At 38.0% G+C, this 24,278-nt stretch overlaps 3 protein-coding genes and 1 pseudogene across 6 annotated transcripts; 1 reads left to right on the top strand and 3 right to left on the bottom strand.

The window, feature by feature from the left end:
• The first annotated feature begins 670 nt into the window (after window positions 1–670).
• Window positions 671–9,127, top strand: LOC103933550 (proline-, glutamic acid- and leucine-rich protein 1). 4 transcript variants are annotated; one of them, XM_009343239.3, is made up of 14 exons: window positions 671–916; window positions 1,185–1,467; window positions 1,869–1,985; window positions 2,790–2,854; window positions 3,077–3,194; window positions 3,688–3,759; window positions 4,431–4,490; window positions 4,599–4,728; window positions 4,818–5,011; window positions 5,157–5,341; window positions 6,007–6,134; window positions 6,646–6,941; window positions 7,431–7,674; window positions 8,080–9,127. In XM_009343239.3, the coding sequence occupies exons 2-14, from the start codon at window positions 1,204–1,206 to the stop codon at window positions 8,835–8,837; spliced, it is 2,631 nt and encodes an 876-aa protein (XP_009341514.2). In that variant the 5' UTR covers window positions 671–916; window positions 1,185–1,203; the 3' UTR covers window positions 8,838–9,127. The 4 variants fall into 4 exon arrangements, with proteins under 4 accessions (XP_009341514.2, XP_048430410.1, XP_048430412.1 ...); XM_048574453.1 differs by lacking the exon at window positions 1,185–1,467; XM_048574455.1 differs by lacking the exon at window positions 1,185–1,467 and having other exon boundaries at window positions 1,873–1,985.
• A 1,334-nt stretch (window positions 9,128–10,461) lies between these two features.
• LOC103933548 (protein RADIALIS-like 3) lies at window positions 10,462–11,359 on the bottom strand. Its single transcript, XM_009343238.2, has 2 exons — window positions 10,894–11,359; window positions 10,462–10,685 (listed from the first exon to the last, which is right to left on the bottom strand). The coding sequence occupies exons 1-2, from the start codon at window positions 11,193–11,195 to the stop codon at window positions 10,658–10,660; spliced, it is 330 nt and encodes a 109-aa protein (XP_009341513.1). The 5' UTR covers window positions 11,196–11,359; the 3' UTR covers window positions 10,462–10,657.
• A 5,351-nt stretch (window positions 11,360–16,710) lies between these two features.
• LOC103933572 (pectinesterase) lies at window positions 16,711–18,452 on the bottom strand. Its single transcript, XM_048574406.1, has 2 exons — window positions 17,861–18,452; window positions 16,711–17,795 (listed from the first exon to the last, which is right to left on the bottom strand). Exons 1-2 carry the CDS (start codon window positions 18,450–18,452, stop codon window positions 16,711–16,713), a joined length of 1,677 nt encoding a protein of 558 aa, XP_048430363.1.
• Window positions 18,453–20,643: 2,191 nt separating this feature from the next.
• Window positions 20,644–24,278, bottom strand: LOC103933547 (annotated as a pseudogene).

Raw genomic sequence — 24,278 nt, forward strand, 5'->3', positions numbered from 1 at the left:
ATTCAAATTCGAATTTTCTTCTCGTACATTGGAGGATTTTTTTTGTAATTGTTTTATCGTTTTGTCAAAAGAAAGAAATAAGGCAACAGAGGCCAAAAAGGAAGTATTCACACAACCAAATGTGGAAATGTGGTATTCCATTCCTGGAAATCACCTAACATCCTCCATGACAGACGTATGATAAGGAGAGGATTTTGGATAAGGGGCGAGAAGAAAAGATGACACCAAACATCAGCTGCAAGCTGTCACTTGGAGAAAAAAATGGTTAATACACGCACTCACATCGTGATTAAAGGACAGACATGATTAAAAGAAGGGTGATGTTGTTATCACACGTAAGAGTTAGAAGGGTGGGCTAAGCCTTACAATGGCCTAGCAATAACGTGATTCGAATTCGACTTTTACGAGAATTGAACCTAAGACTTCTCACTTACAAGTAAAGATAAATTCCACTGGATTATAGTATTAAATGGTAATTTACACAACTTTTTTACCACTTCATACATATGCATTAGCTATTTAAAAGATACACCGAATGTTTTAACCGTTATACAAAAACTAAAATCTAACCGTTAAAATACTTTCGAGCATCCCATCTCCCGGAAGGCCTAACTTTTTTGGAGTGCTCACCAGACTGACTGGGCTCGAGTATCCCATCTCCTGGAGGATCTAACTTTTAGGGCGTGCTCACCGCACTGACTGGGCTGTAGTCCAAAAGGAAAAAAATCTAAAGCCCATCCGAACGGATGTTTAGCCCATCGTTGCCGCCCCTAACCAACCTGGAACTCCCTCGACGCCCTTGTTGTTCACTTGTCACAGTAAACGCGTCTTTCTCCCAAACATTCGCCTCTATCAGTCTCTTCACTCACTTCCCACACCTCCATCTCCTTCTCCACCAACCCTGGTCGGATATTTGGTAAGTTTCTTTCTGGATTTCCTCTTTTTTTTTTTAAATTATTCTGCAAAGTGTAAATTTGAGTATTTATTTGAGTGTTAACCATTCATGGTATTTTACTATTTTGTGGGGAAGGGAAGCAATGTAGGAAATTTCCTAACACTGAAAGTTATTGACTTGGGTTGAATTTTGAACTGTAACATAGACCAAAGCTCCCTCCCATTAGGGTTTAACTACCAAATTCATAAACCCTAAGGCCCTCTGTTTTTTCCTGTCTGTTCAATTTCAGAGCTTAAGCTTCGGCTCCAATGGTGGCATTCGACCATGTCAAGGACATGTACGATGTTGCTCTGAGGCCTCGTCTGTTGCAAACGCTCATCCGAGACCTCCCCGACGATAAACACCCGTCTGGGAGTCCATTGGAGCTGTCGAAGGTAGTCTACGCGATCAAAACCCACCACCTCCTTTCTGAGTCTGTACAAGATGTGACTGACCAAAAGCTAATCACTACGTGGAAATCCGCTATTGATTCCTGGGTCCGTCGCTTGGTGCAGCTTGTTTCTAGTGACATGGTATTTGCATATTAGTTTTTTACTATTTCAATTTAATTGAAGTTACTTGTTTGTTTACTTTTTTTGAAAACGATAAATTTGATTTTCTTTAGTTTACTGAAAACAATTGGGTTTAGTACTATAGGAAAGTCCAATATATTCATTTTGAATGATAAATTTTCAGTTTTAGCTATCAATGTTAGGCTGGCAAAGTGCACCCTGAATTCCACTTTATGGAGGAAGCCGAACCAGTAAAATTGTTTTGGGATGAGTCACCTTTTATATTAGTAGTTGCAACTAGAGGCATAAGTAACAGTTTGACACCATGTTACGACGAGTCAAATAAAGAACTATCTGTTTTCATTCGACAGAGTTTTCGTTGTCTTCCTTGTGAATTCTTTTGATCATATTTTCTGTTGTAGCCAGATAAATGTTGGGAAGGAATTTGTTTGATGGGGGTGACTTGTCGGGAATGCAGCTCTGAGCGGTTCTTGGAATCATACTCTGGTTGGTTCCAGATACTTCTATCACATATTCAGGTACCAAGATGAATGTTTGCTTAAATTAAATATTCATTATGCAGTAGTTATACTTGTTTTATGTAAAGAAAACATTGCTTCTACAATAACACTTCATGCCTTGCCAACTGTGGTTTTGATTCACCTGAACAAACGCAGTATTAGATTTGTTAATCTTCCTATGAATATTAATATTATTGATCAACACATGAGGCCTCATCCGGCTGCTTTAAGGAAGATTTGGTGTATTTATATTGATGGTATGGTTACGATGCCAAACATGGCCCTGGTGCCCAATTGCGCTCCACTTGGCATCAATGCCTTTACTAAACAAATCAGTCTCACGTTCGGCAATCAAAATATAAGAATTCACAGGACTACTTATGTAACAAGACCCATCCTCACAATTTTGGCACATTTTCGAATTATAGAAACTACAAACATTTCCCTTCTTAATGAATGATAAAGATAAAGAGATGCCAGAGATGCCAGATATAAATACACAAATCCTAATATCCTAACGATCTGTAAAACCCTCACGTTTCGGATTATACTATATGTTACTTAGCTATTTTTTTACTGCTGCCCAAGCATTTCATTTTTTGCACTCTGCCCTTTTGGATCACTTGATCCTCTGTTGCAATTTGTTTTTGGAACTTTGATATAGCTCTGACTGCATTTATATAGGTTTAGATGCTGTCATGGATTCTGTCCCTTGAACTTTTGGTTTTGTTGTGAATAAACTGATTTATATATGAACTATCCCTCTTCCACCCTCTTAAGGTAATCTTTAACTGAAATCTTATTCTGTGTTTCATTTTGCAGCCCACAACAACTTCTCAATTTGTGAAGGTGGCCTCTTGTGCCTCGATGTCAGATCTCATCACAAGGTTGTATATTATATCCAAATTAATTCCTCGAATTTTCATTGGTACTTATATCTGTTATCTTGCTTTATAATATCAAGTCAAGATTTAATGTTGATAAATTACATCAGCAATTCTGTACTGGAATTAATATTCCTTATTGCTTATCCATTGTATTTGAAGGCTATATAAATTAGTACTGTGCCTGTCCTCAAGTGTGAAGCTATTTTCTTTTGTTTTTTTTAGGTTGGGTGGATCTCTAAATGCAAAAAGGGATGGAACTGCACATGCCGGGAAACTTGTTCAGCAAATTATTCAACCAGTTTTGAAGTTGTTAAATGATGATCATTCAGAGGTTGTTTGGGTAAGCTGCTAATCAATGTTGTATAACTGTGAAAGAAGCGTTTTTTTCTTTCTGGTCGATTTTTTTTGGAATGAATTTTTGCATTTACTTATAAAATAGAAACCATAATTTAAGGCAGTTGTAAGGCAACATCTTTGGCCATGTTTTGCAAATTTGGATGTTCTAAGATAAAACCCTGAAGAGGCCAAGCTGGCTAAAGCTATAGTCATTCAATAGCTCGATGTTCTTAGTTTTACTGTGTATAGTCAGTGTTCCTGGCTAAAATAGCTTCATGAATCCAATAAGTTTCATTTACAGGTGTTAAAGTTTGATTTTGGAAAATTACTTTAAAAAGTAGGCTTATCATGGTTCGTGTAGAGTCTGTAGACTTACCTTAGTCTTGTGAATATATTACATTTGTCCAAAATAGAATATATAATTCAGTAAGACAATATTATTATTTTTATTTTATTGATGTTAGTTATGTATGAAATGGTTTTGCTATTACATGCAGGAAGGAGCAGTTCGATTGTTATGCACAATTATATCTTTCTTTCCATTGAGCATCAATCGTCATTATGACAGTGTAAGTTCCTTGTCCTCCATTACAGAGCTTCCATTACTGGACTTGTACATGGCTAAGTACAGTAAATATTATCAAATAAGTTTCTTTTTGGTGGATGAAGTATATTTGTATTATTTGATTTATTGAGACATGTTTGCCTGTTCTTATAGCAATCAAATGCCAATTTTACCAAATTGGATCAGACAATCATCAATTTCTTACTGTGTGGGCATTTCAGTTCTAAGTTGTCAACATTAAGTTACAACGTTATCAACTGCACCTTGCGATAAAGACACAACTTCTCTTTGTGAGATGTGGCCTGCTAGAAGCTGAAAAATGATGTTAATACTGCAGAGAGTACCTCATTGAGGGGGTCATACTATCTCATCGTAGATAATGCATAGAAACCTAATAATGGTTGGCTAGATATATGTCCTCTTGAATTGTTCTAGAGGTATATTCATCATACCATAGGTATGTTAAGCCTAGTTAACAATACCTTAGAGGTAAACCTTATTTGATCCGCTTTACGTGAAAAACCTAGAAGATTTTCTTGTGACTTGAACTAACGCTCAAGAACATTAAACCTCACCTCTCCAGACCCTTATTTGTTGGACAAACACTAGAAAGGACTTTCTCACATCCACACTAGACCTTGCTCGCTAATGAATTTTAAATGTATGTTTATGCAGGTTGAAGATGTTATTGCTTCAACAATTTTGTCAGGAAAAGGAAGTGATAACATGCTGAAGGTAAACTCCTGTTTGTTTGAACCAAATTATGTGAGGAAAATGTAGTGTTAATATTCTGGCACAATAGTTGGCATCTGCAATAACTTCTGTCTGGTATTCAACGTTCAGAAACTTGCTTATTGCCTGGCATTACTACCAAAGTCAAGAGGAGATGAGGATAGCTGGTCCTTAATGATTCAGAAGATTTTATTGATGATTAACGGTCACCTGAATGATGTTTTCCAGGGGTTTGAGGAAGGTACAGTTATGATGCTATTCTGATATTTTTTTTGTATTGATATTGGCGTTAATGTAAATAACTGATATTCATAATAACTTGTATTGCAGAAACGAAACGCCATGAAATTATTAGATTATTGATTCCCCCAGGAAAAGATCCCCCTCCTCAGTTGGGAGGAAATAAAGTGTCAGGAAAAGATTCAACGAAGGGAAGAAAGAGTTCTCAGCGTTTGACAATGTCCAGTATCTCTGCACTGATGGTTTGCTGCTCTACAATGATAACAACTTCGTACCCTGTTCAGGTGGGTTTCTGTGAAAAGAGAAAAAAAGAAAAACAGATAAACTGAGTGTCACTATAATATTAGGTTCCACTTGTCTTTCCTTGTTTTATGCACAATGCAAATGAATTTGATAGTCCTCAAGTATCTAATATATTTATAATAATAGGTGACTGTTCCTATTCGGTCCTTATTTGCCCTTATTGAGAGAGTGCTGATTGTGGATGGTTCCATCCCACACTCTCTGCTGCCCTTTATGACTGCCACACAGCAAGAGTTTATCTGTTCGGAACTACCACTTCTGCACCTGTATGGTTTAGAGTTCCTCACTGCTATCATAGAGGGCGTGCACAGGTAAATCTAGAATATCTTCTTCTATTATTTACCAGATGTGTCTTACTGATATAATTTGAGTTATCCATTTAATTGTTATTTTTTGGTATGGGTTTTAACTTCGACATAGTTGAATGCTAACCTGGAAATTTGTTAACAGGGACCTGCTATTGTTGGCTTTTGCCCAATATTGTGCAAGTGTAGATAATCTAACTCTCATTTTCTGTCTAATTGCATAAATCCCAAGAAAGAAAGAAAGAAGGAAAGAAAGAAACAAAAGGAAAGAAACAATGAGAGAACAAATGGTTTTTTTCTTTGAGCTGACAATTAGTGATGTACAAGCTTGAAATATAATAAATTGTCTCTCTAGTGATATTACTGTCTTTGCCATTTGTCAATGAATATCTTAGAACAACATAAATTTTTGTTCAATAGAACGCTTGGGTAATAGGTGACACCTAATTCTTGAACTTGTGATATTCGGGGGGATGCTTACTTGATATCCCAACTATAATGTGAGTTCAGTATGCCAAGTCCTGAACTTAGGAATGCAAGAGATGTTTCTTTTAGGTTCTATTTCTCTCAGCTATTAAACATCTTAAAGATATTTCCTTCTTTAGTTTGTTTCCTGGCTCTTGAGTAGTGAGAATGCTAACTTTCTGGTAATCTTGTTGTCTTCCTTGCAGTCAACTTTTACCACATGCTGCTTATTTAGTGCATCTTCTTTCAGTGTACTTAAAGAGATGTGCATTGCCAGAATTAAGGATAAGGGTCTACTCAATCACAAGGATTTTGCTGATATCCATGGGTTTTGGTATGCAGTAATTTCAGTAAATATATTTTAATCTAGTTTTCGTCCTGCTGAATAGAAACCTTCCTGTTAAATACTAATGTCACATTACAAAGACGGGGATGGAGCAAGATATGTTGACCAATCCAGAAAGCCTAATCCCTCTAGAAAGGAACTAATCTGCATAGCCATATTATTAAACAAAGTCATTCCTTTTGAGAAATCCTAGAAATAAAGTTTACGCATTGATCTTATCAGCTATCTTGTGCGGGGAGATGGCTACTTCTGTCCTGAATTTGCATTAAAAAGTCAAATTCAGTAAGTAACCACCCTTCCACTATGTTCCTTTACTTCTGATATATTGCCATGGTCTTGTGATGCTTCTGTCCATGATCCTCATTTATTTAAGACAGCAATTGTTTAGGGAATCTGCATAAAGCTTTCTCCTGATACCCTTTATTTTGGTTGCCATTTAGTGCCCTTCTTCTGTAAGTCATTTTTTGGTTTTGTTAATTGGGAACTATATGCTTATCAGGTATGACAGTAAGCTTGGCACGGGAAGTTGCTAACAATGCTTTGATTGATCTGAATCCCATTGTGAATGAGAGTGGCGGTGCACCTTCTAGTGGAAACTCAAAGCCTTATACTGAAGCATTGCTTCAAACAACACCACAATCTAGCCATAGAAAGAGGAAGCATGGAGCTTCAAGCGGATCTCTTGAGTGGCATAAGACTAGTAGTTTGGGAGAGGGGAACCCCAAGAGCCATACGATATCTCCTATTCCTGTGAAAATCGCTGCACTTGAGGCATTAGAAGCTCTTGTGACTGTGGTATGTGTAGTCCATGTCCTTGTTTTTTCTTTTTTCCTTTTGTGGGGGGAGTGTACTCTGTATGTCCTTGAATAGAATGTTGATTCAAATGCATCTGTGTATGATATTTATGTCAATCCAAGGTCTTGGATCAGGTTTCTGTCAATAATTAATGTAAGAAATAGTAAAGTCCTTGCACAAGTAGAAGAGTAGTGATGCTTGACTACTGGATCCTAGATTTCAATATGTAGTCTTCAAATCTGAATTTTAGCAACCACATAATCATCCGCCCACCTTGCTGATTTTGTTGAGTTCATTTTTTTTCCTTTGGTGATGAAATATATTTAAGTGGTCAAATTTTGTCATTATTCTGTCTTAATAGAACACGGGTGTGGTCTTTTAAAGTTCTTATGTTCCTGATCTACTTGTGTAAGTAATGCTTGTGGATCATTCTTTCTGACCTCAAAGGACTACTAATGAGTGACAAGAGGTTCTATGTCTTTTGCACAGGGTGGTGCGTTGAAATCTGAAGGATGGCGATCGGATGTTGGCCTTCTTCTGATGGACATAGCTACAAATTCTATGAAAGGGGAACGTGCTGGTGATAACAAAAACATATATCAGCTGAAGGAACCTGTTGATATCTGGGGTGATTTGCAGCTTGCTGCTCTACGTGCACTTTTGGCATCATTACTTTCTTCATCTGGTGTACGCCCCCCTTATTTAGCTGAGGGTCTCGATCTTTTCCGCAGAGGTAATTCCTTAAAGAATAAGTGGAATCTCTTTTTTCATTTTGATTATCTCGTGGATGTATCAATAACAACAAATAGGCATCTATTACAACTAATTACTGATGTCTAGGAAGGAATTACACCTCTTTAATAACACGTGATTACTCAAAAGGGAAAACTACGGAGTATGAGACTGACATTGTTTTCTGAATCTACAAATTAAAACTCAATGACAAGCATGAGACATCTTTCTTAAAAAGAAAGAGACACGTATATGAAATGATATTAACCATCTCAATAATTTTTCTTTAATTAGAAAAGTATATTTTGTGCAATATGCCCGAGTGAAACGGCTACAGATGAATTTTGTATTTCTTGTACGTGTATTTCCTTAATTACTGTAACCACATGAAAGTGGTTTTCTGCAGGCAAGCAAGAAACTGGAACCAAAGTAGCTGGATTTTGTGCTCATTCTCTTTTGACCCTAGAGGTCCTTATACATCCCAGGGCACTCCCACTGGCAGGTTTCTCGGATGGAGTTAGCCACAAACTCCCAGAAAACATGTACTCTGGTAGTGTAAAGCACCAAACTCCGTTTTCAAGTGACATACGGGGAATGGTGTATGATGCTTCTGATTCAGATTGTGACGACCTATATAATAGCTGGCTTGCAACTGGTAAACAATTAGAAGCACCGATGAGTGACCTAGACAAGACTCTGCAGGCGGGAGAGCCATCCAAAACTCCAACGGTTCATCAGGATAAAAAACTTGCTGTAGATGGTTCATTTGGAAAAGAGACTCTAGGAGGAAGTGCACAGGAGCTGAAATTATCCATTCAGGATGTGGAGATGAGAGTCAATGGGGATGAAAATATGGTTGAATGCTGCCAAGTTCAAGAATTTGCAGTGGAACTTGAGAATGGTCTGTCTTCAAAAGTTGGAGTTGCTGAAGAAGTCTTTGGGAGGGTTGCTCTAGGAAGTGGTCCATCTGATCAAGCAGGTAGCATTACGGTTACAAGCCACGATGTTCCGGTGGCTAAAGGTGATGGGTTTCTGGGCAGAGAGAAGAATTCAGCGTCTACTTCAAATCCTGAGAAGGGCAAGGGAATTGCATATGAACTGGGTAATGATTCAGATGCGGATTCATTTCCTGATATTGTGGATCGAGATTCTGATTCTGAATGATGTAAGAATTTTTGGTTTATTGAGTTTGTTTTCTACAGACTCTAGAATCCGTGTTGGGTTGGGAGGAATTAGGGAGTTGGTTCACATTGTTTGTGTCGTTAGACGTCTTTTGTCACGTGTTTGGTGAAGGGGAAGAAATTCAGAAGTTGGCTCAAGTGAAGAAGGCCCTTGTCATCTTTTTGTAACAAAGTATTAATTTTACAGATTCGTGATGTCTTTTGAGATGTTAAAGAAGCTATTCTTAACCTTTTATTATGGAAGTTTTGCCTAAATGTGAATCCGTTACGTAATGTTCATCTCTTAAATTTTGATCCGTACGCAACAAAATCTTGCCTTACCCAAAAAATCACCTTGACCACTTTAGTTAAAACAAACAGTAAAAAAGGAGGAAGAAAGGTTTCTGCAGATAGAGGCAAGGCAAACATCAATCTGGTGTGTTGGTTGGTTGGGGTTTAGATGAGTTTGGTGATGAAGGTAGCTCAATCGTCAATCGTCACATTTGTCAATTGTTGTGGGCCCCTTCCATAACTGAAATTACACATTAGGTTTAGGCATAGGCACTAATCATTTGGTTTATATACAGACAGCTGTAAGGGACAAATATTATACCCACCAAGAAGTTGAATGAAGCAGATGGAGATGGAGGCAATTATCAATCTCAAATGCCAACCAACTGGTAAAGTATATGTTTTATTATATGTTGATTATTGGGTAATTGGAAAGATAGTTAATAAGACAGACAAGAGGTCGAACATGGATGGAGTTCCAATCAGCAAAATATAGCTCTTGTGGCTCTACTCATGCAATGCACTGCCTCTTCTGGCTTGCCTCGATCCGCTTTCTTTTTCTCATTCTCTTAACTTATTCCTTATCATTTAAGTGTAGATTCACCGTCTGACAACATAACATAATACGTGTTCGAAATTGATCATTACCATAAAAAAACTTTAGGGCCCTCTTATCAACTGCCTTGTTAGGTTTATGTCATTCGTCGGCAGACGTTCACCTCTCTTTTGCCATTCAACGCCACGTCTCTAAGCAAATGACTACTTGCAGGTTTCGTTATCTTTTCTGCTCAGCTCAAGTTTGGAGGTTGAGAATGCGTTTCATAGACACTGCAATACAACAAGGCTTAGGCCCCAAGAAGCAGCAAAATTACGGTTTCTGAATTAAATGAGCGTCTCTTCATGACTGTCGTCAGCTCGTGCCATAAGGTGTTTGGTTAAGTCGTGCAACGAGCGCAGCCCTTGTGTCGGTTGATTGTAAATTCTGTTTCCGTTGTCCCAATCAAATATAGTTTCTTTTAGTAATGTTCTTCTCATATATGGCACAATTTCGTTCATACAAAGCACAATGTATCTTAATCAGAACAGATTGCAAAACAAAAACAAAAACAAATAAATAAATGTCATTACAATTTTCTCTACAATAAGCTCTGTTCCCAGACATCTTTACTTAGCAGTTAGCAGAAATCTCATCAAAGGCGAAGTAGTCGATCGATCACCATATAAAATTATAAACATTGTTTAATGATGCAGATCATGTATAAAGATATATAAGTAGCTAGAAACTAAGTGAGGATTTAATTTCTATGAGATGAATCAGAAGAGAGAACCCTATTTAGGGTTTCGAGTGTCAATCTATCTCACTTGATTTCACTAAACTTGTGTTTTACAAGAAGAGAAGGGTGGATATTTTACAAGCTGCTGAGAGAGCTTTCAAACTGTTACACTTGCAATGACCAACAGCTTCACTTCATCCAATTTCGGATACACGCTTGAACAAGAAAGCTTCGACAGATAGCAGTTTGCCGGAAAGATTTAATTCAAGTCCAACTGAACCAGCAAGCTGTTACACGACATTTTCTAAACATCAGAAAAAATTTCAAAATATTCCATGGAACTGAATAAACAAGATTAAGACTAAAGTAGCTATCTAACAGGAAGGTAGGAACAAGTTCTAGTATCTGTCCAAGTTACATATGACCAATAAATGAAAACAAATACAAGCATTTTTTGCAGTAATCAATGACTTTAATCCACAAGATTTCACATACTTGTTAGTTTCGTCAGTCCAGCATACGGATTGAGTGCAATGATCCACTTGAACATAATTCTTCGGCGGCTGCTGCCCGAGTTTGTGATCCAGTTTACCAGATTCTATGACCTGCAAATCCTCCAAAAGAATGACATAATGTTTCTGGACATCCTCTGCACTCTTTTTACCTCCAACCAAGGCTGCAACTACATCCCAGCGCTGCGGATCTTCCTCGTCAACCACTGCCAAAGCCAGCTCGAACAACTTGTTCTCCTCCCAACTCCACCCACATACAAGCTTTGGAAAAGCATTCACGTCCATGTCAGCAGCAGAAACAGATTTTTTATAAAAAAAGATTTGGAGAAAACGAGGATGACCCAACAAAACAATTCATTCACATATTGTTGCTACTTGCTAGGTATCCATTGAAGAAGAATAAATAGGGTTAGATTCTTTTCTGACCACATATTGTTTCTGATGGGTGTGTCCGAGTATTTGGTTATTTTTTAAATCATATGAAGTGGTTGTTGATGACGGATTATTAGTTAAGTGTTTATTTTTTATTGGTGACATATAACATGATTCAAAATTTTGGTCTAAAAGATCAGTCTACCTAATGTTACTCTTCTTTTGCGTCAAGGAATATATTTTGGTCCTCCTTAACTCAAATCTAAACCATGATTCAATGTTTAGCTTTTTGTTAAATATGTTAATCTGTCTCCTTCAGTCCAGACACTTCTGGACCCAGAGGATTTGCATTTTGCACCATATCTTCCGGGCTTTGCTCATGGCCTTGTATATTTCACCATCACATGTTAATCTCGTGTGCACGTAATTATTGATTTTATAATTTTAATGATTATAAACTGGTGCACTGTTCTCAAGGGTCCTGGGTCCGTATGATTATGTTATTGGATATTTTTTTTTTTTTTTTCTCTATTTTCACTTTTTGTGTTAATGGTAGAAGAGAATTATGTGCGAGGAATTAAGGATGAATTGTTTTTATTAACACTTTACATTCGTCTTTTGTTTTGTTTTTGCTTTTCACATTCTATGTTAGTGACAGTGGAGAATTATGTGGGAAAAAGTAAGGATGACAAATGACTTGTTTTATTAACACCTTGCATATTATTGAATGCATCCTAATTTTTACATCCTACATATGTAATACATCTTATATAAATACTCTTATATTTAGTTTTTTAATTAAAATTTATCCTAATACACCTCAAATACTTTCTCATAATACTTTCACACCCCACACTCTCAACACACACTATATTTTTACGTACACTCCTCATTTTCTACTTGCACTCCCAATTTTTTACATACACCTTAAATTTCCTACATACCACCCACACCCCCCCCCCCCAAAAAAAAAAAACAAAAAAAACAAAAACAATACCCTTCACATCTTCAAAATTTTGTGATCAAACAAGGCTTAGGGTTTATTAGGTGTGTGATTGTCATCATCAATCATACTTTTCAATGATATCATTCATAACCTAATTATAGGAATGCCGATGTCATTGAAATCATTAAGACAATTAAAAATATGGTCTTACCTCATGCAAAGCTTTTAAAACGTCGATTTCATGTGTCATTTATCAAAATAATTTTTCTCAAAAAACATGTTTTAGTTTCATTGGTTAGAGTTATGTTCTATAATGGATGGTGAGAGTGGTTCAAGAGTTGAAAAAGATAAAATAATCTTGAGATATACATGTGGCAAAAGTGATTTGAGGTGTATTTAGAATTTTGTTTTATTTTTTTAAACCTTATGAAGTTGAAATTGTCATTGCGTATTAGGGTATATGAGTTATTTCATATTAAATTTTAATGTGTGGTGTATTCAACATTATGTGAGATGCTAATAAAAAAAGCCAAACTAAAAACAAACAAAAAAAATTATATGTTATTTCAACTTTCAAGATTGTGCTTTTATTCATTCATTCTTTTTTTTTTTTTCCCCTTTCTCTTGTCATATTTTTTTTCCTAATATACTTTACTCAAAGTACAGATCATCTCCGAATCTAAAAAAACTGAGCTCAAGGATCAAATGATTCGGACCGTTGAAATTTGATCTAACGGTTACAATTATTATAACTTTTAGAGGAGTCTCCTATTTGTAGCCGTTGGATCAAATTTTAAAGACTCAGATCATTTGATCCTTAGGCTCAGTTTTTTTAGATCCAGAGAGGATTTATACTCCTTTCCTCATATCCTAAATTTGAATCGTCGTCAAAGACACCAATGGTTATTTGGCATCCGGTCATCACTATGTTCAATGAAGTACTTAATTTAAATCTCATATTTTATAACTTGCATAGATTAATTAACGGAGAAAACCAGATTATATAGTATAGAATCCACATTTGAACAGCAAAGGGGGTCTCTCTCTCTCTCTCTCTCTCTCTCTCTCTCTCTCAAGTTGAGGCTCTCAGCATGTCTTTTGTTAATTAGAGAAATAGAAGAATCAATCATGGTGGTTTTATCTTTGTTTTGGTTTAGGTTAAGAGATAACATATTAACGAAACCCACTTGTTTGTGTGGGGCAATCCCTTGCCTTGCCAGGGGGGAGAAGATAATGATTGATAATTAGGGGGAGACTTATCATACCAACTTGCGAAAGGTCAGTTTTTAATCTTTATTTCTTTCAACTCAATTGCCAATAACCAAACATTTGGACTTGACAACTTGCAAGATTACCAATTTGGAGCATTAATTATCTCGTTTCCTCCATTATTCCTTGCAAACTTATAAGTTATTATTCATGTGCTTTGTGCAAACCATGGACTTTGATGCCACTTGTCATGAGTCCACATAACTCTTACACGTATTGTTTTCGACTTAAATACCTTATCACGTTTTCCTTTTTAATGATATAATTGGAAATGGAGTTTAGGACTTAACGACTTTTTTAGTACCGAGGAGACAAATACCTGAAGCTTAAAAGCTAGTAAATAACAAATTTATTTAAGTTTAAATGAATATTTATCTAAAGTTTTTGCGCGACTTGGGAAAAACTTTGCAAGATTGGTGGTAATTTGAATAATTCATGCTTCAAAGGAGATTAAAGCAGAAGCAAGTAATGTTATTCATACCATGTATTATATATCATATTTCTATATCATCTTAAGTGACATCTGATGGACAACCACATCGTTCGAAAAATTTGCAAAACCCAAGGAAATGAAGGAGAAAGACTCCTCGTATATCACAACCATTATTTGATTAACTAGTTTTTCTTAATTATTAGTTTATTAAATAATGAACTAAATTTAAAAATTTGATTTATTCAAAGAGTAATGCTATTCTTACTACAATTTTATACCACATTTCTTTACCATCTTAGGTGGCAGATGAATTGGACAAGCTACATCATTTAATTTCAATCTTTTTATTAATTAAAACACTTAAATAATCTTAGGTGAAAGAATGAGACTATTCGTATACCATAATCATCATTTAATTAACAATCTTTTTATTAATTATTGATCAACATTTTGAAATTAAATGCTAAATTTAGTTGATGTGACCGTTCACATCAAATGTCACCTAAGGTGGTACACAATTGTGGTACAAAAATATAGCATTATTGTAATTCAAATGATGCGGTTGTCCACATACCTAAGGTGATATGAAAATGTGGTACAAAAATATAGGATGAATAGCATTACCTAAATTTAGATCAATTTCCCTTACTTTTCCAAAGCCCAAGGATTGTTGAACCTAGAAAAAAAAAACTTAAAAGGAGAAGAAGAACTTGTATCTTTATACCTCTTGAAGTAATTTTTATTCGGTGTGCTATCTACACACTTATTTTTACTTTTTACACATTTGTCAATTTTCGGATGTGAAATTGAATGAATTGAAGAAAATCAAAGAATAGAAATTAACAAAAGATGTAAGAGGTAAAAAAAAGTGTGTGGATAGCAACATCCTATTTATTTTCACAAAACTTTTGTCCTATGGTGACCTTCAGAATCATATTCCTTTGCTCTCCTCGGTTTGAATACAATCTCCAAGTTCTAAAGTTATGAGTCCTCCTTTAAGTCTCTACACAAAGATAGAGATCTGAAGAAGAGATGGATTTTGAGCAAGTTGGTGCTAGCATACTCCTATATGGGGGCTATGGGTGGAGAGAGCACGTAGAGAGAGATGTTCACAAATCCATCTAACAAATGATCCAATATGAGAACAATGTTCTTTATATATAGCAAAGTTAGGGCCTAAGTAGACTAGGCAGTTAAGTAAATTTATTATATATCATATAAATAATAAAATATTTACACTTAAAAAAAACTATACTTGTATTGAAAATTCAGGACATATAAAATGCAGAATTAAAGAATACACAAATTATAAAGTATTACAACTTATTAATTTAATTAAATTTGTTATAAGAAGAGCTAGTTATACATAATATGATGTGAATGTCAAAATCTAAGTATTGTCTTTGCTGTTAAGGATATTCGCCCTCTCCATTATTTCTTAGGCCTTGAAGTACAACGATCAACATATGGTTTGTTTCTCCATCAAGGCAAGTATCTTCTTAACTTGCTTCAAAAAACAAAAATGGAAGGTGCAAAACGATGCTCCACAACTGTGAGTTCTATCAAGCTTGATCACACTGGACCACTTATGTCTTATCCTACAAAATACAGATCCATAGTTGATGCCTTGCAGTATTTGATGTGGACAAGACCTGACTTATCATTTTTAACCAAGTTTGTCAATTCATGCATGCTCTAAGAGAATCCCACTTGTGGGCTGCCAAAAGGATTTTGAGATTTCTCAAGGGAACTATTACACCTGGATTATGGTTCAAAGAGGGTTCAATTCATTTCACTGCATAGTCTAATGCAGATTGGGCATAATATACTTTTGATGGAAGGCCTACGGGTGGTTACTGCATCTTCTTGGTATTAACCCCATTAGTTAGAGTACAAAGAAGCAATCCACTGTTGCTAGATCCTCTACAAAAGTACAATATTGTTCCTTAGCACATATTGTTGCGGAAATTACTTGGATCTGCGAAGTTCTTCATGATATTGGCCTTTCTCTGCTCAAAGTTCCTCAACTTTGGTGTGACAGTATCTCACTATATCACTTGCTTCTAATCCAATTTCCCATGCTAGAACCAAACATGTTGGAATAGACTATCATTACATCCGAAAGTTAGCTTTTGCCAATTCAATCAAGGTCTATTATGTATGCAATCAAGATCAGCTTGCTGATATTCAAACAAAGTCATTGTCCAAGAACAAGTTTCAGTACTTACAATCCAAGCTTTCTCTTGGTTCCTTAATTTGATACCAAGTTTAGCTTGAGGGGTTGTAAAGAGCATCAAGTCTAGTATCAAAATTGGTTTCTGTTTAGTGTAAGCTTGTTATAAATGTACATGTGATTAGTTAGAATAGTTAGGGATTAAAATGTAACTGTCAACATAGCACAATGCTATAGATACCAAGTGTATCTTGTAATTGTCACTTAATGAAAGAAGACGAATATTCAGTAAACAATTTATCATTTCTGTTTTCTCTCTAAGTTTCTATAAATTGTACATCGATTGAGGATGGGGAAAACAATTCATTAATTCATTAATCTATGCACCTATATATGCATACACCATCTGCATGCATGCATCCATCTTGCACGTACGCCACTAAAGTCATCATGTTAATTTTTACTAGAGTAATCGATATATACATACATATATATTGAGAGAGACACAGCGCTACATGATAGGTGGTATATTATTATGATGTGATATATATGCGAGTACTAGATCTCTTCTTCTCTCTCTAGGCTGAAAGTCAGCACCTAAAGACTCTTAGGCATCAGTACTAATGAAGCCGGGGAGGTACGGAATGTTAGCGAATTTCAACCAGCGATCAGCCAACAGGGCGGGTTGAGCTGTGAACTGCACGGCGGTGGCCCTGTTCATCTCTCCGTAGAAGCCATCACCACTCCACCTGGCCCTCTTTGCAAGGTTGGCACCGGGGCCGCGGTTCTTAAACTCTCCGAAGAAGGCGTGTTGGGTGTTTCCGGCCTTGCCGTCCCAAGCGGAGTATCCCTCCGGCCTGATGAAGTCTGCCAAAGTGCTTTCCATGACGACAGCCCTGGAGTAGGGCTTCCACGGCCTTCCCAAGTATGTCCTCACCTCGAACCTCGTGGGGACGAGCTTCTGCTCGGGGACGATCCTGCAGTTGTGGATGATGATGGCGCCGATCTCGTGCTTGAACTGCCTTCCGGGAGCGGTGATGAAGGCTTGGTTTTGCTGCGGGTTGGTTGACTTCCTCACGATGATCAACGAGTTCTGAATGTATGCGCGGGCGTCACCGAAGATGTAGTCCACGTGTCCGGAGATAACGCAGTTGCGGAAGAACTGTCGGCCGGACTGCATGTACAAGGTGTCTTGGTATCCGCTGATCCTGCAGTTGAAGAAGGCGATTTGGTCCCCGACCGTACGGAGAGCAACGGCTGGCCTTGCCTCTGGACCGGCGGTGTTAATGATTCCCATTGACCTTCCAATGAAACCCGGTCCAAATACTTGGAATGTACCACTGGTGGAGATTTTGTCACTGGTTCCAGCTTCGCTCTTGCTTCCACTCACGACGGTGGATCTGGGTCCATCTCCGTACATGTAGACGTTGATCATTTTCTTGTCCACGTAAACATACTCATTGTAAACTCCGGCCTTGACGTAAATAATGTATCGCCCTCTCTGTCCGTACGGGTACTCCTTAAGCGCGTCGTTGATGCTCTTGTACTGGCCAGACCCGTCCTTGGCAACAACGACGTGAGGCCTCAACCTCCCGTTGTCTTGCAACCCCATGAGCTTGCGGTCGGAAACGGAGAACCACGTCGGGATCCCGTCGCTGCGGAGCTCGTTTTGCAAAAGCCGGCGTTGTGTTCCTCCGCATTCAAGGCCTTGTCATTAACTTTGACACCGAACATGCCGAGGATATTGCTGATCTCACCAACGATGGCCAATGCATTGTCTGTGTTGGCAGAGGTGTTGCCGATGGGGTCCTTCAATGCCTCATAGAGGTTGTGGTCGTTTTCGCCAATTATATCAAGGCAGGTGGTGGAATAACTGATGACGCTTCCAATCCAGGCCTTGAGCTCCATCACGCGGTCCTCCATGGTGTGCATGTCAGCATCGCCCACGTACGAGGACACCGCCTGCACCTCGGCAACAGCTTCCTTCAACATGTCCTTGCACTCCTCGAGCGTCCTCTTGGCGGAGGTGCCATTTTTGGCGTCGACAAGAAGTGACTCGGACGTGTTCAAGGCCTTGTTGGCCTCCTCAGAGATGGACATCAATGCGGCCTTTACGTAGTCCTTAAACTTGGCGTTGTTATTTTGTGAGACGGGGCCGAGGCTCTTCTGGCATTCCTGCTGGTAGTCGGTGAAATTACAGATTTGGGTCACCATCTTCTGCTGCGCTGTTAGGGATTCGCTTCCCGGTTTCTTTTGGTAGTGGACTACGGCCACCACCGCTCCGATGACCGCACCAACCACAAGTATCAGGGAAATCCCCGATACTACCACTTTTTTATTAAGTGCCATGTTTTTGTTTTCAGCTTTCCTTTTTTTTTTTTTAACCCTAATATCCCTCCGAACCGCTTTATTTTCTGCCGCGACAGAAAAAAATTAACACATGAGCCAGCGGCGGAACGGAGAGAAAAACTATTGAGAGAGGAGATGAGAGAAAGAGAACCCTAATTAATTTATGTCTACGAGAAATGAAGGAGGTTTGCATGGGTAATATAGTGGTGGAATTTTCCTGAATTAGGTTTTGCATGGAACCGAATGGATGTTAATGTTGCATGGTTGACCGCTTTTTGAGATTGATTTAAGGGTGGATTATGGTTATGGATATGGTGGCTTTGGCTTAGGACAGCCCCGAGACAAAACACACCGGAATGTTAGAGAACTGCCGTCGTCGTCATCCTATTTGTTTGGCACGGATCACTGGATCTCATGTCTTTAAACAATCAACAATGAACCAGTTAGTTTGTTTTGTGTCAAACACTGTATTTGTCATTTCTTCTGCTATTCCTATATTCTACATAAGAAACGATATTTAACATTGTGGCAGAAGGAATGACTTTGACTTGAAGTGTGGCTGGAATCCACCAATGTTTGCTTTCAAAATGTTGACTAGGTGGGATGTGGGGTCCATCGTTTTGGAATAGAAAAAGATAAGGAAAGAAAATGGAAAAATCAAGTTTTCTGTTAAATTTAGTCATGCTCACATATGACCCCTTTTAGTATATTCAAAAATACAAGTCGGTACAATACATATCATAATACAAATGCAGAAAAATTAAAACTTTTTACTTATATTATTACGTCTAATTTACTATCTTATGTTTTGATTACAAGTAAAAATCTTTTCATGTGAACAAATGACATCTCTATATTTGAATTATGAGGTCTTGTGTTTTGGTCACAAGTATTTTAAAGTTATGTTGATGGAATTATGTGGTATAAAAGATTATATTGAAATGGATGACACTTTCAAGGATATTAAAGAGAAAAAAAATTGTGGCCAACTCAAGGTATGAGATGATTACTCAAGAAGAAGAATCATTCATTCTAATCTTTCACAAAATGATAGGTTTATAAGAGAAAAGTTTTCTTCATGTCTAAACCCTTTTTGATTCCTTCAGTATGCCTTGACTTTATATGGGTATTCTTTTCAACTCAATCCTCTGTGTCAAATGAAGCAACAAAGTATGGTTGCAGAAGTATTCATGATATATTAAGGGATAATTCTTGTTGCCCGCCTGCTTTCGCACCTCGCTTACGCGTCTACTTAGTTAGCATCCCAAATCCGCGTACCCCTGCTTCCTTTAACAGGCTAGTACACAAGCTACTAAAGCTAGTAAGCTAGTATACTAGCATTTGCCCGATTGCTTTAACAGAGGCTTTACCTCCAGGTTCCCACCTGTCTTGTCCAAAACTATGGGAAAAGTCGATTTGCTAGATCAGAACGTGAACTCGGGTATACAAGTTAACCACCTAGAATCGATCCATGACCGCTAAACTAAAGAAGTCCTTTACCAAGTAAGCTACGCAACCGTCTTTACCCGCCTCAACCAATCTTAGCTCGGACATGCCAACAAGCAAATTTTTAAACCACAAAGTATGGTTGTAAAAGTATTCATGATATCTTGAGGGATAATGCTAGGGAGACCAAACTTTTTAAACCGAATGATATGGTTATTAATGATTGGTTATTACTTGAGCGTTGATTAACATGTTTCTTATTGGTGACACATAATTTGGTTTGCAAATTTAGTTTAAAATTTTGACCTCTCTAACATTTTACTAGCGCACAAGGAATGAAAAAGTGAGTGGTTCTCACATTAAAATTAGTTATGTAATACATAGCTGCTTACAATACTATTGTGTGGCATGACTCGACTCAAATTACTAAACTTTGCAGGAAAATGATGTAGTTAAAGCTAAAGATATGGTAACACCTTGCCACTAAACACCTTCATACGTCACGTTCTTACTACACATTAACTTGTCGCCATATCACTAAAACATTGTACACAATTTCTCCGACGTACTTGTGATTCGTGAGGGACGAAGCCAGGAGAGACTCATGGGTCCCTAACTTGAGCCACAATCTTAGGTTTAAAGATACAAGCCCAGGCTACCGGCATAGCAATTTTCCGGAGAAAACTCAGTTGATATGATCAAAACTACAAAGGGAACCAAACTGAAATCATGGGGAGCTTACACATATTTAACACAACATTATTTCTGAGTTGAGCTCCAGGAGCAATCCAAGCTTAACAGTTCAGTCTGAACTCCAACGAATGAAAGCTCGAGTTGCAGACAACAAACATAAAGGATGAATACAAAGAAAACAAGTGGTTATATCATACAACTCTATTCTCCTAGAGTATATTTCAAAACAGACAGCGTCGCATAGGATACAAAAAGCTTGATCTAAATTTTGCGTTCTCTGCAACATCCAAGCATGTATATTATTGCCATACCAGGTTCCAGAAATCGCATCCCTCCTACGTGCATGCAATTGCAGGTACGTATGGCTTACCTTGGCATGCTTCTGAACCCAAGACACTTTCTTAAATGTGCACACTTCCAATTGCTGTTCCAATGTCCGAAGTTGCTTCAATCTTTCTTCCCCTGCCAACGTGCCTTCGCATCAACTAATAATGTCCAGTACAACATCGAACCACATCCACTTGGTTTTACATACCTGATAATGACATAGTCTTCAATGGAGCTCATCAGCACGGACAGTTGAATAATAATGTCCACAGCTATATAATCTTGCATATGCACTCATATGCTGAAATATGATATTTACCACTTCCAGATGCTGTTCCTGACATAGTTCGTCACTTACAAGGAAGGGTTTAGGCAGAACGATCCATTGATTTGTAATGGACAAAAGGCCTCACAATGCGGGTACAATCAACTTCTCAAATAGGCAGCTCGCAAGAACTTTGATAGCATAATAGATCTTGTGTTAGAAGCATTTTCACCTATTCCTTGGAAGCTCCTAAAGTACCCCAGAGAGGACAAAAGAAAAAGAGAAAGAAACGGAAGAAGAAGAACAAGAAATAAAAAAGGAGAAACCGAGGGCAGGGGCAGGGGATGACTTGGATCACAATGTAAAGGTTTCCGTCCCCCTAGTTTTTTAGATACTCTAGTATCTGTATTTTGTTTCAAAAGTAAACCCAGTTGGTCAAGGTCCGATAAACTGATAATATTGTTGCAGATGTAGCCATCTTTTAGAGCCACTTCTCTGCAATTTAGAGTGTTGTTGACCAAATCAACTACCAGTTTCGGCAGTTGTTTCAGCTTTAGTCTAGGGTAATAGTAATCGGTTGCCATCCAGAATGATGATGAATGATCCATTTCTTCACGCTGACTACCATATTCAAGATCTGAAGTACGCTGCCCAAAGCAAGCTCTTCTGAGCATGCTTTTTTCAAAATAATAGCTGCCTCATATCTGTAGAGGAAATAAGATGATCAAAGCTTATTTTCAAAACTCAACAGTAGAGGAAAAGCATAAGTAGCTGAATATTCTACTGTAAACATACCTGCATTGAGAAGCCATTAATGCCGATCGTCCATCTGAGGAACTCAGAAAGTTCTGTATCCGATCCCATGTTGCTTTGGAGTACTGATTAAGATTGCCCCCTATAGGGTTCACACACTTCCATAATTTCTCTTTCTTACCAACATAAAACTGAAGTGCACCCAGGCTCTGCTTCACTACCATATGTTGCTCTATTGCGTAATCCAATGCCTTCCTTACATCAGTATTGCGGTGTTTCAGATCACCATAACGAATGCAATCGATAATGTTTGCTTCAGTCGGCATAATTTTTTCAACTTTCAGGGTGTTCAAAGATAGTAAAATAACGCCAATAAGGCCTTGAACATGTTCAGATGGTGGTGTGCAGCCTTGAGCTCCCCAAGTACCATTACCAGGTATGTTGTTTCCAACAGCAGGGGAGGACTGAGGAGACTGATACTCAGAACCAGGATACCTGTTGTTCATGGAATCATGATGAAACACCTGGCCACTCTGCATATGATGGCCTTTACGAGGCACATTTAAGCTAGCAGAATTCAGTGAATCGCTAGACCTTGGTCTTCTAAACTCTTCCCCATTTCGATGAGGGAACCTTTGTGGATTTTGAGCATAGTTGTTGTGCTCAGAGATATTTAGCCTACTCATGTCAGGCACATTTGTAGGTGGGGCTGAAGAAAATTTAGGGCCATCAGGTCTGGGAGGAATAGGTCGAAAACCATGACTATGAGAATTAGGAGGGAGGATGGTATCTGGTCCAAAATAATTAGGTTGCATGTGGAAGTTGTTTGGCGTTGAAGAAGGAGGATACTGATTTGGTTGACCTAGGAAATTATTGCCATTACCGCCTGAAGGATCAGAATTTCCATGGAAGAAAACGGGAGTGGACCTACTAGTGGAGACTGAAGTCTCACCAGAACCATATAATTCAGTGAGGAGCTTTCTTAAACTGATTTGCCTGTGTATGTTCCGACTGGTAAGAGTAATCAGTATTCTTGTCATCTTGGTTCCCAACTGGCATACTTGAGACTCTTGATATGTAGGGTTGATTTGGGTTTTTCCGATTGACTTTCCCCTTGTTTTTAGTATCACCAACCCTTCCGTTGGTAGAAGGCTTTTGATTTCCCACAGGATGTTCAAAATAAACTGGAGGTGGGTTTATTTCAGGCATGGAATGCTGCCGCGTTTCAGGGTTATAAGAATTGTTACCATTTACAAGCTGAGATGATTCCCGGCTTGAAAGTGGGGGCCCTCCAGCTGAGAGGCTCGTCCAAAGCCATACAGTTTTTGCTGCAGCGATGAGGGGTGCGGAAGCCTTATGTGGTTGTGCTAGAAGAATATTATATCTTCTCATGCGCAACTGGTGTAGAGCATTGGAGAAATCCCTGTCTCCAGAAATGAGCAGGTAGTTTGCTGGTGCAGCGTTATCTACTGCCCAGAACAACATATCGACTAGAATCTTCTTATCACTTGCATCTTTCACACCTGTTTCAGACAATGAGCCGTCAACGAAGATGCTAAGGACGATGACAACTTAACTACCATCATAAATCATTTGAAGAGAAAAACCATACAAAATACCAATTACAACAACAACAAAACATTCAATAATCACAACATATTAACAAGAATGAATACGATAACATAAAAAGGAGGTAGCATACGATCAATCTGCTATGAGAAACACAGCTTGTAACGTAAATTCAAGCACTAGAGGTATAAACAAAACAAGTAGTTGCTAAACTGAAGCAATTTATGAATTACCCAAAAACAGCACCATGTTGATTCAGTTTGCCATTTCAAATTGAGGACTGACAAATTAACAAAAATCATTGACAAAGAAAATCAGTAGATCACTATACAACAATCAAATTACACTTGGACACAATCAATTTCACTCATCAAATAAATAAATAAATTGAAAAAAAAAATCAATTCTTGATGCTATCGAATCGGAAAATTAAAATAACAGCAGCAGGCCAAGAAAATACAAAATACAAAATTCAAAATAATAATAATAATAATAATAATAATATTTATAATTGAAAAAGAAAAAAGAAAAGTACCGGCTGGGACGTGGTTGAGGGCGATGCCGGTGCTGGAGAGGGCTTGCTGAACAGAAGCAGGGATGCCATTCGTGTCGCCGTAGGCGCAGATGGAGACGGGTCCACAATAATTCATGTCCACGAGGGCGGAACTGATGTTCTGTGCGATGGCGTGGGCATCGCAGACCTTGGGAACCTGGCAGTTCTCTATGTCCCACCACACTGACGTTTTGGCCTTCTGGTACTGCGCCTCCGCCAT

The sequence above is a fragment of a genome, unplaced genomic scaffold, assembly GCF_019419815.1.
Source record: "Pyrus x bretschneideri cultivar Hongxiangsu unplaced genomic scaffold, Pyrus_bretschneideri_v1 Contig71, whole genome shotgun sequence".
Lineage (NCBI taxonomy): Eukaryota > Viridiplantae > Streptophyta > Magnoliopsida > Rosales > Rosaceae > Pyrus > Pyrus x bretschneideri.